Source organism: Myxine glutinosa, chromosome 7 (genome assembly GCF_964187855.1).
Source record: "Myxine glutinosa chromosome 7, kmMyxGlut1.1, whole genome shotgun sequence".
NCBI lineage: Eukaryota > Metazoa > Chordata > Myxini > Myxiniformes > Myxinidae > Myxine > Myxine glutinosa.
The window spans coordinates 119,722,190-119,737,977 of NC_136267.1; the positions used below are offsets into that span (position 1 = coordinate 119,722,190).

General features: G+C 57.9%; 1 protein-coding gene across 8 annotated transcripts in view; it reads right to left on the minus strand.

Moving 5' to 3' along the window:
- Positions 1-15,788, minus strand: part of FUZ (fuzzy planar cell polarity protein) — a 41,966-nt gene that overhangs the window by 14,205 nt on the left and 11,973 nt on the right. For all 8 annotated transcript variants that reach the window (XM_078782204.1, XM_078782205.1, XM_068097309.2 and 5 more), the window contains one exon: positions 1,223-1,327. In XM_078782204.1, coding sequence (XP_078638330.1) covers positions 1,223-1,327 — 105 coding nt within the window. The remainder of the gene's footprint in view (positions 1-1,222; positions 1,328-15,788) is intronic.

Here is a 15,788-nt window from a genome sequence, read left to right on the forward strand (position 1 = left end):
AGGATAGCCTAGACCCTAGAGGTATGCACACTCACTTGTGAGCTGTCCAGCCTGGGTTTGAATCTTGACACAGCTCTAAACTACCCTCCTGGTGTTTCACATGCACTGTGGTACATCAGTGTGTGTGCTATCCCTCGGATGGACGTTAAGCTGGGCTTCTTATCTGATGGCGTTTTGTGGACGTTAAAGATCCCTTGGTGAAGAGTAGGTGAGCTATTGCCAGAAGACATTACAAATATTACATCTATCACCTTGAACATATTACAAATTGTATTAATGAACAGCATTAAATAGGTACATGTGGGAAAATTACACGCCCAAACCAGGAATCGAACCTACTGTAGGTCCTATGGAAAACCGTACCAGTGGTCTGCCGTCTGAGCTATCTGCGCGACACTGACTGAGCATGCAATATATCAATTTAATTATTTAATCCTGTTCATTCATCTAATTGCTTCACTACGCCCCCAGTGGTGTTTATAATAGAGGACATTGATTTGTCCCACCATTGCAGGAAGACCCTCTCGTGTTCAGGCCGTTGGTGCTCCTATGGTAGACAGCGAGTGCCCCGGCAGCATTGACGGAAAGAGAGTGGCAATCATGTGTGTGGGAAAATTGCAGGCTCGGTCAGGGTCGTCCAGATAGCTCAGATGGCAGAGCACTGGTACGGTTTTCCAGAGGACCTGGGTTCGATTCCTGGTCTGGGAACGTAATTTTCCCACATATAACAATTTAATATAAAAAATTTGTGTCCTGACCGCTGGGAAGGCAAACTACCAAACATAACCTCAGCCAATAAGCTGCTTTGCCAGCACGAAGATGGGAGTAACATAAAGAGTAACATACATGTCATCTCATCTCTAATCTATGTTTCCTTTTCCATTCAGTGGAACCGAAAGACACATTTGTGTGAGAGTATTAATGGCACAACAAATGCAGATCATGTGTATATATATATATATATATATATGCATATATATATATATATATATAAGTGAGGAATGTGCTCAGTGAGGAATGTGAATTACGTAATAAGTAGATGGTCCATTATCTCACAGCATGTGAGGTGAGTGTATTCGGAAATGAAGAACCACAGCTGGAGTTCCCAGGCCTCATCTCTGGTAAGTATCGTGGTTCACCCTTGGCCCTTGTAGTAATTGCTATTTAAAAGGGAACAACATAGAGGTTCATAGTCACAGGAATTAGACCAATGGGTAGTGACCTGTAGCAGGTCATTCTGAGGGAACACGAGGCAGTCGGCACAGCCAGTGATGTCTGCCACCAGTTCCGACGGGCAGAGCAGCGAGTCAAGCAGTTGGAAGGAGCTCTGGAAAGGGAAGAACATGGACAAAATACATCCTAAGCTGTCTGACTCTGGGATTGGCCAGTGCCAGCGATCAAACTACAACCAAACATTGAATATTGAGCTACTGCAAGATATGGGATACAACCTTGTGAGTTTTGCTCCAATGGCGGAACAAGAAAAAAATAGGGGCAATGAACCTGGGCCACCTAGTGGAACCAGGGAACCACTGCTAGTCATGGATGACCCACAAAATATGTAACAGAGAAGAAAGTAAATACATATTTTTGGGGGTTAAGACTCAACCCCCTCAGACCCTGATTTTTTTTTAATGCCGTGAACAAACTTTAGTCCATTACGGGTGATGAAGGTTGTGGTCTAGTTTCATCGTAATTGTGTGTGTAGTTTCGAAGAAGAAGTTCTGATTGTTTACATACAGCATGACTGATACACGGACACCGCGCAATGCTAATACCTCACCTGAACAATGTTTGTTCCAGGTGAGCTAAAACATAATGTATCAGTGATGACCCTCGAAGGAAAGGTGGGGTATAAGTGTCTCAATGGGCCAGGCAGTGCCAATCTGCACTTCAACATAAAGGTATGGCAGCATTACGGTAATATTGTGGCGGACACAAAAGCCCACTGGCGTGGTGACATCATTCCACGCACCAAGTGGGCGGTGGCCACGCCCGAGGGGTAGGCGTGGCCTCATGATGGACACCGGGCGACCAGCCCGGAGCATTTCAGTGTTACAGTGTAGTCTTACAATAAAGACGTTTATATGTTACCGCTTGTCCGCTTCCTCCTTGCTCACAAGCAGCGCGCGTAACGCCGCGCCTTACTGGTGACCCTCGACATTGGATCTGCCGTAGCGATCCTTCCGAACACAACGACAAGGCAATGGCGATTAAACTTCCCGAATTTTGGGAGGCCCAGGCCGAAGTCTGGTTCGTTCAAGCCGAAGCCCAATTTCAGCTTCGGCGCCTCACCAACGACGACCTGCGCTACTGCCATGTCGTCGCCTCCCTCGGGCCCGGCACGGCCGCTCGAGTTGTGTCCGTCCTTCGCCACCCACCGGACGGCCACAAGTACGAGGCACTCAAGCGGCTACTCCTAGCCACGTTCGGCCTCACGGACGACGCACGGGCCGACCGCCTCCTGGATCTCCCCGAGCTCGGTGAGACGCGCCCGTCGGTCCGAATGGACCATATGCTGTCACTGTTGGGCGACGAAGCCCCCGGTTCGCTATTCCGGGCGCTTTTCCGGCGCCAACTTCCAGCGCAGGTTCGCCTCGCGTTGGCCGGGACCGAGCTAACGGAACCCCGAGCATTGGCCGCCAAGGCGGACAGGTACTTCGCCGCTTCGGACACGCGGGCGAGCGTCGGCGTGGCCGTCACGGCCCTCGACGCTGATGTTCAGCAGCATGTTCTACAGCATCAACTTCTACAGCGCGCTGATGTTCAGCAGCATGCTGATACGCACCTCGTGAACGCCGCCACGCCCCGCGGCGAAAACCGCCACCGCGGGGAAACCCGCCAACTCCACCGGCCTGGCGGAGCCAGCCGCGCTCCTCCAGCTCCACCACCTGGTGCTGGTTCCACGCCAAGTTCGGCCACGAAGCTCGGCGGTGTCATCCGCCGTGCTCCTTCAACGGGTCGGGAAACGCCCGGGCCGGCGCTCAATAGTGGCGATGAGCGCCGGCCGTTCGAGCAGCCTGCTGTTCATAACGGACACCTTCTCTGGGCGCCGTTACCTGTGCGACACGGGAGCGCAGGTGAGTGTCATTCCCGCTGGCACGTCAGACAAGCACGCCGCGGGTGGGGGCCCCGCGCTGCTTGCCGCGAACGGGACGCCCATCCGTACGTACGGAAAACGCTGCCTCTCTCTGCGGTTTGGAGGGCAGGTTTTCCGATGGACGTTCGTCACCGCCGACGTGCCCATGGCACTGCTTGGCGCGGACTTCCTGTGCGCTAATGGGCTCCTGGTCGACATCAAGCGCAGACGGCTTGTCCAGGCCGAGACGTTCAGCTCGCTCGCTTGTGCGTTGCCCAGCTCAACGAGCGGCTTGCCAAGCGGCTTGCCGAACGATTCGGTTCCGGCCACGTTGGACTGTACGCTTCCGGCAGCGGACGCATTCACCCGCCTCCTCGCCGGCTTCCCGGCCCTCACGCGGCCCACCTTCTCGGCGGGGGCCGTCAAGCACGGGGTGGCCCATCACATCCCCACCGTCGGGCCACCGGTCTACGCCCGGGCACGCCGCCTCGAGCCGACGAAGCTGGCGGTGGCAAAAGCGGCGTTCGCTACCCTGGAGCGACTCGGCATCATTCGGCGCTCAGAGAGCGCTTGGGCGTCGCCGCTGTACATCGTGCCGAAGCCCGGCGGGGGATGGCGACCGTGCGGGGACTATCGCCGTCTCAATGACGCCACGACTCCCGACCGCTACCCCGTCCCCCACATTCAGGATTTTTCCGCCCGTTTGGCGGGCAGGTCCTTCTTCTCGAAGGTGGACCTCATACGCGGCTACCATCAGGTCCCCGTCAGGCCGGAGGACGTCCCGAAGACGGCGGTCATCACGCCATTCGGACTCTTCGAGTTCCTGCGCATGCCCTTCGGTCTGAAGAATGCGGCTCAGGCGTTCCAGCGACTGATGGACAGCGTCCTGCGCGACTTGGATTTTGTCTACGTCTACCTGGACGATATCCTCGTCGCCAGCGCGTCCCGCGAAGAGCACCTACGCCACCTCCGCACGCTCTTCGAACGCCTGGGCCAGCATGGCCTGATTGTGAACCCCGCAAAGTGCCGGTTCGGCGCCGCCACAATCGATTTTCTGGGGCACCGTGTCACCAGGCACGGAGCCGTCCCCCTGCCGGCCAAGGTGGAGGCGGTGAAGGGGTTTCCGCGCCCCCGCACGATCAGAGGGCTGCAGGAGTTCCTGGGCATGGTGAACTTTTACCATCGGTTCCTGCCCCGTATCGCCCAGCTCCTGCGCCCCCTGCACGAAGCTCTCCGAGGTAAGCCGGGCAAAGGCGACGTTACCTGGACCGAGCAGATGGACACGGCGTTCACGGGCGCGAAGCTCGCCTTGGCTAACGCCACCATGCTCGCGCACCCGGCGCCCGATGCACCGATCGCCCTCACCACCGATGCCTCGGACTACGCGGTGGGCGCGGTGCACGAGCAATGGGTGCGTGGAGCTTGGCAACCGCTGGCGTTCTTTAGCCGGCAGCTTCGCCCGCCCAAACGCCGTTACAGTACCTTCGACCGCGAGTTGCTCGGACTTCACTTGGCGGTCAGGCACTTCCGCCATCTGCTCGAGGGCCGGGCGTTCACTGCCTTCATCGACCACAAGCCGCTGATCTTCGCGATGGGCAAGGTCACCGAGCCGTGGTCGGCCCGGCAGCAGCGTCACCTCTCGGCCGTGTCCGAGTACACGACGGACATCCAGCACGTCGCGGGGAAGGACAACCCGGTGGCGGATTGCCTTTCCCGGGCCGTCGCCCACGCAGTCCACCTCGGCATCGACTATGCCCGGATGGCAGCGGACCAGGCCGTTGACCCCGACGTCCAGGCCTTGCGGACCGCCGTCACGGGCCTCCGCGTCACCGAGGTGCCGTTCGACGGCGCGGGCGTGGCCCTCTTGTGCGACGTCTCCCTCGGGCGTCCTCGCCCCATCGTGCCCGCGGGCTGGCAGCCCCAGGTGTTTGACGCCATCCACGGCCTGTCCCACCCGGGCGCGAGGGCCTCCCAAAGGCTGATCGCCGACAAGTTTGTCTGGCGTGGCCTCCGGAAGGCCGTCCGCGGCTGGGCCAGGACGTGCCTCGCGTGCCAGCGCGCCAAGGTGCACCGGCACACCCAGGCCCCGTTGGCCCCGTTCACGGTGCCGGAACGCCGGTTTGACCACGTCCACGTGGACCTGGTGGGACCTCTGCCCCCCTCGCGGGGTTTCACCTACGTCCTCACCATGGTGGACCGCACCACCTGGTGGCCGGAGGCCGTGCCCTTGGCGTCGACAACGGCGGCCGATGTCGCGCAGGCTTTCATCGCCACCTGGGTCGCCCGGTTCGGCGCCCCCTCAGACATCTCATCCAACCGCGGCCCCCAGTTCACCTCGGAGCTCTGGGGGGCGGTTGCGCAGGGGCTCGGGGTCTGGCTGCACCGAACCACGGCCTACCACCCCCAGGCTAACGGCCTGTGTGAGCGATTTCACCGCTCATTGAAGGCCGCGCTCCGGGCCACCCTCCGCGACGGCGGCTGGGTCGACAGGCTCCCCTGGGTCCTGCTGGGCCTCCGGACGGCGCCCAAGGAGGACCTGCGCGCATCCGCGGCGGAGTTGGTCTTCAGGCAACCGCTGCGGGTGCCGGGCGAGTTCCTCTCCCGACTCCACAGCACCATGGTCCGCGGCACAGCAGCGCTCCGCTCTGCAAGAGACCGCCCAGAGGTTCGCCCCGGTGCCAACGGCATGCCACGGGCACCCACCGACGCACGTCGCCCCGGAGCTTCGCACGGCGGAGTACGTCTTCGTCCGCCACGATGCCCATCGGACACCACTGCGGCCCCCGTACGACGGGCCTTTCCGCGTGCTGGAGACCGGGGCGAAGCACTTCACCCTGGACATCGGCGGTACTCCTGACCGCGTTTCGGTAGACCGCCTCAAGCCGGCCCACCTCGATGTGGACCATCCACCGCCAGTGGCCCGACTCCCATGTCGGGGCCGCCTTCCTGCGGGCGGACCCCCGGCACCGCCCAGCCCCGCCGCCACGCCGCCCCCCGGTCCTGCACCCATCCCAGGGGCAGCCAGGGGCATCCCACCTGGCATCCCTGCACCCCGGACGCCGCCGATCGCCAGGGGGCGCTTCGGCCGGGTCATTCGTCTGCCCCGCAAACTGGCCCTCCAGGTGCGCGGGAATTCTGGGGGGGCGCGTGTGGCGGACACAAAAGCCCACTGGCGTGGTGACATCATTCCACGCACCAAGTGGGCGGTGGCCACGCCCGAGGGGTAGGCGTGGCCTCATGATGGACACCGGGCGACCAGCCCGGAGCATTTCAGTGTTACAGTGTAGTCTTACAATAAAGACGTTTGTTTATATGTTACCGCTTGTCCGCTTCCTCCTTGCTCACAAGCAGCGCGCGTAACGCCGCGCCTTAATATCATGGCAAGGACACTGGACAGCCGGACAGGTATCACAATGGTTGGGTGGCTCAAGTCTGGCTGAAGATTTTAAAATACAAAATTTAGCTAGACTGAAGAGATGTCCCATGTTGCCCTTAGATAATCGATTAAAGCCCAGCAGGACAATTAATGCCCTTCAGGGAGGCGATAGTCTGCCTCCCCCCACCGTCCACATTGTTATTTTGCCCTCAGGGCACCTTGGGATGGACACTGAAATGCTACCTGTGAAAGCAGCAGTGTGCACATCTCACAAAGAAATTGAACACTCTTTTACGGTCACAATTATTCCCATGGCAAACCCACCCACACTGACAAAGCATTGGACTACCAAAGTGGTCATCCCACCTGCCACAAAATAAGTTGTGTTCACAGCTCATTGTCCATGCATTAACACACTGCGGTGATCGTGAACTACCCCGGATGGAGATATTGCACGTCACTCAACTACTGCGAGAAAACCACTACCCAAATGCATTCATCAAATCTTGGCAGCAGAAACCCAACCACAGCAACAACGCTAGTCTAACCACACCATTACGCACGGTCGCACTTCCATACATACAACACGCTTCTGAAACCACAAGCCGCATGCTACGTGAGTACAATGTTGACATCACCCACAAACCACAAGCATCCTTACGAGCACAGATTTCAAAGCCGATGGACCACGTGAACAAATCTGACAGAATGTCATCTATAAACATACAATGTGAAGATTATGAAGCGAAGTACGTTAGCGAATGCGAAACATCCAAACGCTTAACCACACGGCCAACCGAACACCAACGTGCTGTGAGGCAACACGACAGGTTGTCCTTGGTTGCCACACACACACAACACACACACACCACACCACACCACACCACACACACACACACACACACACACACACACACACACACACACACACACGGAATCAGACCACTATCCATGGCACAGGATCATTAAGGGTGAACTGCGAGATTTATCGAGGCCTGGTACCTACTCCAACTCCATCAACTGACACATTAACCTGTATCCTACATAGTAGCGTGGATAGGGGGAAGAATCGTGCACTTTTTGAAAAAAGCATCAAACTTGGTACATATCATCAGTAGGCCATTACAAGAAAAAAGAGATAATATAGTGCCATCCCAGTTTTGGCCTATGACGGCGGCCATTTTTCAAAATGGCCACCGTCTAATACTAAAATACCATATTGTAGCGGCTACCGCTGGGTTTACACAATCGCCTTGCACCTACCAAGGACGCGGAGCGATCACCATGCCGGGCTCGTCCAGGACGCCCGGGCAGGCCCGCGCTCAACTTGCCAGGCCTCGGCCGGGACGCCCGGGCATGCCCGGGCACGCCCGCTCTCGACTTGCCAGGCCGCGTCCGGGACGCCCGGGCATGCCCGGGCATGCCCACCCTCGACTTGCCAGGCCGCGGCCAGGACGCCCGGCCACGCCCCCTCTCGCCTTTCCCAGGCAAACGCTCCGGGATAATGTGTGTATATATATTGCTGCCCGATAAACGGGCTTTTCAGAGTACCCGAGTTGTTTTGTGACAATAAAGAAACTCGGACGAATTCCAGCTTTGTGTCGCGTCCATTCTTCCGATTGACGTGGGAGCACAGCTCCTACATTGGTGACCTACCGACATGGACACGGCAGTTGCCCTTAAACTGCCTACCTTCTGGGAGGCTCACGCGGCGGTTTGGTTCGCCCAGGCGGACTCCCTGTTCGCCCTGCGAGGCATCACGGCCGACGACACCCGCTTCCACCATGTGGTAGCAGCGCTCGGTTCAGCCACTGTGGCCCGCGCCCTGAGCCTCCTCGAGAGCCCGCCAGCCACTGACAAATACGGCGTGATTAAAAAGCTCCTCCTCGACGCTTTCGCCCTCCCATCGGCGGAACGCGCACGGCGCCTGCTCGACCTGCCCGAGCTCGGCGACACGCGCCCGTCCGAGCGAATGGACTACATGCTTTCGCTGCTCGGCGAGCACTCTCCGGCATTCCTGTTCCGGGAGCTGTTCCTCCGTCAGCTGCCTAGCCTCGCCTACGCCTCGCCTACGCCTCGCCCTGGCGAGCACGACAATCACGGATCCCTGCGCCCTCGCCAGGGAAGCCGACAAGATCTCCGCGGCAGGCCAACGCATTGCAGCAGCGACCTGGGGCCCACCGCCGTCCGACGCAATGCCCATGGCGCCCGAGCACCCGGCACGGTCGACGACCGAACTGCCGACGCAATTGGCGGCCGCTACGCCGAGCCGACCACCCCCAGCACGACAACCGGGGCCTCCACCTGACCAAGCGTGGTGTTACTATCATGCCAGGTTCGGACAGAAGGCCCGGACATGCCGACCCCTGTGCACCTTCGGCAGGCCGGGAAACGGCCGGGCCGGCGTTCATTACCAGCCATGAGCGCCGGCCACACGGGCAACTTACTTTTCATCACGGACAAAGCGTCCGGACGGCGCTTCCTGTGCGACACCGGCGCCCAACTGAGCGTCATACCCGCCTCTGATCAGGACAGGCAGTCCGCGGTTTGTGGCCCCTCCTTGGTTGCGGCCAACGGATCGGCCATCCGCACCTTCGGCCCACGCAACGTCACCCTCTGCTTCGGCGGCCAACGCTTTACTTGGACGTTTGTAACCGCAAACGTGCCCATGGCTCTGCTAGGCACCGACTTCCTCTGCACACACGGACTGCTGGTGGACGTCCAACGGCGTCGCCTCATCAACGCCGAGACCTTCAGCTCCCTGGTATGCACATTGAGCAGCTCCGCTCCGACCGAGCTGGCATGCGCCCTCCCGGCGGCGAACGAGTTTGCTCGCCTGCTCACGGAGTTCCCGGCCCTCACGCGGCTGACGTTTTCGGCCGTTGCAGTACGACATGGGATCGAGCACCACATACCAACCACGGGCCCGCCGGTCTACGCCAGAGCCCGCCGCCTCGACCCAGCCAAGCTCGCCATGGCCAAAGCCAAGTTCGACGCTTTGGAACACCTCGGCATCGTGCGGCGCTCCGATAGCGCGTGGGCTTCGCCACTACACATCGTCCCAAAGCCAGGGGGCGGCTGGCACCCATGTGGCGACTACCGCCGCCTTAACGACGCTACCACCCCCGACAGGTATCCGATCCCGCACATCCAAGACTTCTCCACCCGTCTGGCAGGACGGGTCATTTTTTCAAAAATCGATCTCATACGGGGATATCACCAGGTACCTGTCAGGGCGGCCGACGTCCCTAAAACGGCCGTCATCACGCCGTTCGGCTTGTTCGAATTCCTACGGATGCCGTTTGGCCTCAAGAACGCGGCTCAGGCGTACCAACGCTTGATGGACGGCGTGCTGCGCGACCTGCCCTTCCTCTTCGTTTACCTGGACGACATCCTCGTCGCCAGCACGTCCCGGGCCGAGCACCTCCTCCACCTCCGAACACTGTTCGGGCGCCTCAGCGAGCACGGCCTCATCGTCAACCCGGCCAAATGCCACTTCGGCACGACGGCCGTTGATTTTTTGGGCCACCACATCACCAAGAACGGGGCCGTGCCGCTGCCAACCAAGGTCGAGGCCATCACCACGTTTCCACGTCCCCGCTCCATAAAGGCCCTGCAGGAATTCCTGGGAATGGTGAATTTCTATCACCGCTTCGTGCCCCGCGCTGCTCAACTCATGCGGCCCCTCTACGAAGCCCTCCAGGGCAAGCCAGCCAAGCACGACATCGTCTGGTCCGCAGCAATGGACACGGCCTTCCAAAGCTCAAAGCGGGCCCTCGCCGACGCAACACTGCTCGCTCACCCGGTGCTCAATGCTCCCATCACCCTCACCACGGATGCCTCCGACTACGCGGTGGGCGCCGTACATGAGCAATGGGTGAACGGGGTTTGGCAGCCACTTGCTTTTTTCAGCCAGCAGCTCCGGCCGAACGAGCTCAAATACAGCACGTTTGACCATGAGCTCCTCGGTCTACACCTGGCCGTTCGCCATTTCCGCCACCTCCTGGAGGGCCGACCCTTCACGGCGTTCGTCGACCACAAGCCGTTGGTTTACGCAATGGCCAAGGTCACGGAGCCGTCGTCGGCCCGCCAACAGCGCCACCTCTCCGCCATGTCGGAGTTTACCACGGACATCCGGCACGTCGCCGGCAAAAACAACGCCGTGGCCGACTGTCTTTCTCGGGCCAGCGCGAACGCGGTCCACCTCGGCGTGGACTTCGCGCTTATGGTGGCGGACCAAACCACCGACACCACGGTGCAAGCCCTCCGGGCGGCGGACACGGGCCTCCGCCTGGCCGACATCCCCTTCGCGGACACTGTCCTGCTCTGCGACGTCTCCCAAGGCCAGCCTCGCCCCATCGTGCCCGTTACCTGGCAACGCCGCATCTTCGCCTCCCTCCACGGCCTTTCCCACCCGGGCCGGAAAGCTTCCCAGAAGCTGGTGTCGGCGCAATTCGTCTGGCACGGCCTTCGACGGGACGTCCGCGATTGGACGAGCACCTGCACAGCCTGCCAACAGGCCAAGGTCCACCGACACACCCAGGCCCCGCTGGCACCTTTCACCGTGCCCGAACGACGTTTCGACCACGTCAACGTGGATCTGGTGGACCCCCTTCCCCCATCACGGGGGTTCACACACCTGCTCACCATGGTGGACAGGACCACCAGGTGGCCGGAGGCCGTTCCCCTCGTCTCCACCACCACCGCCGACATGGCGCAGGCTTTCATCGCTACCTGGGTCGCCCGCTTCGGCGCACCGGCGGACATCTCGTCGGACCGCGGACGCAGTTCACCTCCGAGCTGTGGGGCGCAGTCGCCCGCAACCTGGGGGTCAAGCTCCACCGTACTACGGCCTACCACCCCCAAGCCAACGGGTTGTGCGAGCGATTCCACCACTCCATGAAGGCCGCGCTCATGGCCGGCCTTCAGGATGGCGGTTGGGCCGACCGGCTGCCGTGGGTCCTTTTGGGCCTCCGCAAGGCCCCCAAGGAGGACCGAGCTTGTCCAAGGAGGAGGCATCCACCGCAAGGAGGCAAGGAGGAGGCAAGGAGGCATCCACCGCCGAGCTTGTCTACGGCCAGGCACTACGCGTCCCGGGCGAATTCGTGCCCGACGCTACCAGTCCCTGGTCCGCAGCTCACCAGCGCTCGGACCTCCAGGAGGCCGCCCGACGGTTTGCCCCCGTGCCAACATCCCACCACAGTGACCCCCAGTCCTACGTCCCCCCAGTGCTTCGCACAGCGGAGTACGTTTTTGTGCGTCATGACGCGCATCGGGGGCCACTCCGGCCGCCGTACAACGGGCCCTTCCGGGTCCTGCGACGGGACGACAAGTCGTTCGTCGTCGACATCGGCGGCAGGTCGGACCAGATTGCGGTGGACCGCCTCAAGCCGGCGCACGTGGACATCGACCAACCGCCACGGTTGGCCCTTCCGCCGCGGCGAGGCCGCCCCCCATCCACGGTTCCCCCCACTCGACCGCCCACCACCACACCGGACCCCCCCCACGACCCGGTCATCAGGACCCCCCTCAAATTGACCCTGCCGGAGCAAGTCGATTCTGGGGGGACGTGTGTAGCGGCTACCGCTGGGTTTACACAATCGCCTTGCACCTACCAAGGACGCGGAGCGATCACCATGCCGGGCTAGTCCAGGACGCCCGGGCAGGCCCGCGCTCAACTTGCCAGGCCTCGGCCGGGACGCCCGGGCACGCCCGGCCACGCCCGCTCTCGACTTGCCAGGCCGCGGCCAGGACGCCCGGCCACGCCCCCTGTCGCCTTTCCCGGGCAAACGCTCCGGGATAATGTGTGTATATATATTGCTGCCCGATAAATGGGCTTTTCAGAGTACCCGAGTTGTTTTGTGACAATAAAGAAACTCGGACGAATTCCAGCTTTTTGTCGCGTCCATTCTTCCGATTGACGTGGGAGCACAGCTCCTACAATATAACTCAACAACCAAGAGGCCTAGAATCTTAATTCTGGTGCCTATATATAGGTTTTTGGGGTCATATAATTCAAAGAAGGCAATCATGAGTATGTGTGATGACGTCTTGTACCACTTTTGGAACATAAGTGCCCTTTATCAGTTTACAGAGACACAACATTTGGCGGTCTTTGTATTGCTTTATTTTGTATTGATGAAATATAAGATACCTGTACCGTAAATTAAACTTATAGTGCTATAAAAAAATAACAGTCAAAACGAATATGAAGCCGAGTTACTTATTGTTGTGGATACCAATCTGTCATGAGTCAGTTAGGCTTACCATCAAATGTGAAATTCCAGATATCACATGAACTAATCATGGCAAGAACCCCCACATTCGCACAAAGTTGTACACGACAGAGCTGCTTTTGTGCATTTGCAGTTTGTTCGACAGCCTTTGGTACAACCGCTTCAAATAAGTAATAATAATAATAATAATTCATTTATTTTGTATAGCGCTTTTCCAGAAGCCCAAAGGCGCTTTGACAGAGTGGAAAACATAATGCATAACAATACATGAAAACAACAATTGCAAAAAGACAAGAATCAATAGGGAAATATTTAAAGCAAAAGGAGGGAGAAGGAGAAGAGATAGTCAGGGGTTAGATGCTGTGGGTTGAATGTTGAATGCAGTGTTGAACAGGTGGGTCTTTAGTGATGTTTTGAATGTGGTGAGTGAGGAGGAGTCTCTGATGGTGTGAGGTAGTGAGTTCCAGAGGGTGGGAGCAGCGATGGAGAAGGCCCTGTCCCCCCAGGATCTGAATTTGGTCCGGATGGAGGGGGTCAGGAGGTTGGTACCAGCAGAGCGGAGGTTGCGGGTGGGAGTGTGTCTGGAGAGGAGGTCAGCCAGGTAGGATGGGGCCAGGTTATGGAGGGCTTTGTATGTCAAGAGGAGGATTTTGTACTGGATTCTCTGGGGGATGGGGAGCCAGTGAAGCTTGTAAAGGACGGGGGTGATGTGGTCACGGGTCCGGGAATGGGTGAGTAGACGGGCAGCGGAGTTCTGAATGTATTGGAGTTTATTGGTGATTTTTGAGGGTGAACCATAGAGGAGGCTATTGCAGTAGTCCAGACGGGAGGTGATGAAGGCGTGGATGAGGGTTTCTGCAGCCGTGGAGGAGAGGGATGAGCGGAGACGGGCAATGTTTTTCAGGTGAAAGAAGGCTGACTTTGTGATCTGTTTAGTGTATTTGTCGAAGGAAAGGGTTTGGTCAAAGATGACGCCAAGATTCCGGATGTGAGGGGAGGTGGATACTGGGATACCATCGATGTTGAGGGCAAAGTTATGGGTGGATTTTGTGAGCGTTTTTGGGCCAATGATGATTATTTCAGATTTATCACAGTTAAGCTTGAGGAAGTTGATTTTAAGCCAGGATTTTATTTCAGTGATGCAGTTTGTCAGGATAGAGTGGGTGTCGGTGGAGACGGACTTGGTGGAGATGAAAAGCTGGATGTCATCGGCGAAGCAGTGGAATTGGAGACCATGACGGCGGATTAAGTGACCGAGGGGGGACAGGTAAAGGATGAAGAGGAGGGGGCCAAGAACTGAACCTTGGGGGACACCTTGGGGGAGGGGAGCAGTGGGGGATTTGCAGTTATTGATGGAGATGAACTGGCGTCTGTCAGAGAGGTATGATTTAATCCAAGAGAGGGCAGTGCCGGTAACGTTAAAGGTGGATTCAAGTCGGGTGAGGAGGATGGTGTGATCGATGGTGTCAAAGGCAGCGCTGAGGTCGAGGAGGACGACAATGTTGAGGTTGCCAGCGTCAGAGGAGAGGAGAAGGTCGTTGGTGATTTTGAGGAGAGCAGTTTCAGTACTGTGGTTGGAGCGGAATCCAGATTGGAATGTTTCATACAGGTTATTGGCAGAGAGATGATGTTTGAGTTGAGTGGCTACAGCGCGTTCCAAAACTTTTGACAGAAAGGGTAGGTTGGAGATGGGTCTGAAGTTGTTTAGGGTGTCAGGGTTTAGACCAGGTTTTTTTAGAATGGGGGTAACAGCAGCAATTTTGAGGGAAGGTGGGACGATGCCTGTAGACAGGGAGGAGTTTATTGTTGCAATGATAAGTGGAGAGAGAGCAGGGAGGGAGGCCTTGACAAAGCTGGAGGGGATGGGGTCAAGAGTGCAGGTGGCAGTTTTCATTCCGATGAGGAGTTCAGAGAGGTCAGTAGGGGAGATTGGGGAGAACCGAGACAGGGGATGGCAGGACAAGGGGGGGCAGGTGGTTGGAGGGGGAGCGGGTGTGGCGGTCGTCAAGCTGTTGTAGATGTTGTCAATTTTGCGTTGGAAGAAAGAGAGGAAGGAGATGCAGTTGTCTACTGTGAATGACTGGGTGGTGGTGTTCAGGGGGCGGAGGAGTTTGTTTATTGTCGAGAAGAGTGCTTTTGGGTTTCCGGAGCCAGAGTGGATAATTTGAGAGTAGTAGGCTGAGCGGGCGCGGGAGAGGGCATCTTTGTAGTGTTGTAGGTGGTCCTTGTAGGCTTGGGAGTGAACTGTGAGACCCGTTTTATTGCGGAGTCTTTCAAGTTGGCGAGCACGAGTTTTCATCAGGCGGAGTTCAGGGGTAAACCAGGGAGCAGAATGGGTGAAAGAAACTGTTTTGGTTTTTACAGGCGCAAGCTGGTCAAGGCAGGAGGAGAGAGTGTGGTTGTAGTAGTCAGTGAGGTCGGAAGGGGTGTGGAGGTCAATGAAGGGAGAAGTGGACATTTTTTCAGAGAGGGTGCATGAGAATGAGGTAGGTGAAAGAGCGTTTAGCTTACGGAAGATGATAGTGCGATAACGTCTTGGTGTTGGGGCGGGGATGTTGATGGTCAGAGTGATGGCTAAGTGGTCAGAGAGGGTGAGGTCGGAGCCAGAGAGATGGTGCAAATTTAATCCAGTGGAGCAGACAAGGTCCAAAATGTGACCACGGATATGGGTAGGAAAGTCGACATGTTGAGTGAGGTTAAAGCAGGTGAGTAAATCAGTGAAGTCAGTGGTTATTGTGGAGTCAGTGGAGTCCATGTGGATATTGAAATCACCAAGGAGGAGGATTGAGGGGGAGAGGGAACATAGCTGGGTCAGAAAGTAGGAGAAGTCAGACAGGAATGATGGGTGTGGTTTGGGAGGGCGGTAGACGACAGCCATGACTGACTGCGTGCGACCAGAGAGTTTAAAAGCCAGGTGTTCAAATGATGGAGCAGATGAGATGGAGATGAGGTTGGTCTTGATGTCTTGACGGTGGATAACAGCAATTCCACCACCTCGGCCCTCCGAGCGTGGTTTATTGACGTAGGAATATCCATTGGGTGTGGTGAGGTTGAGTGTGTAGTAGTCCAGAGGTTGTTGCCAGGTTTCGGTGAGACA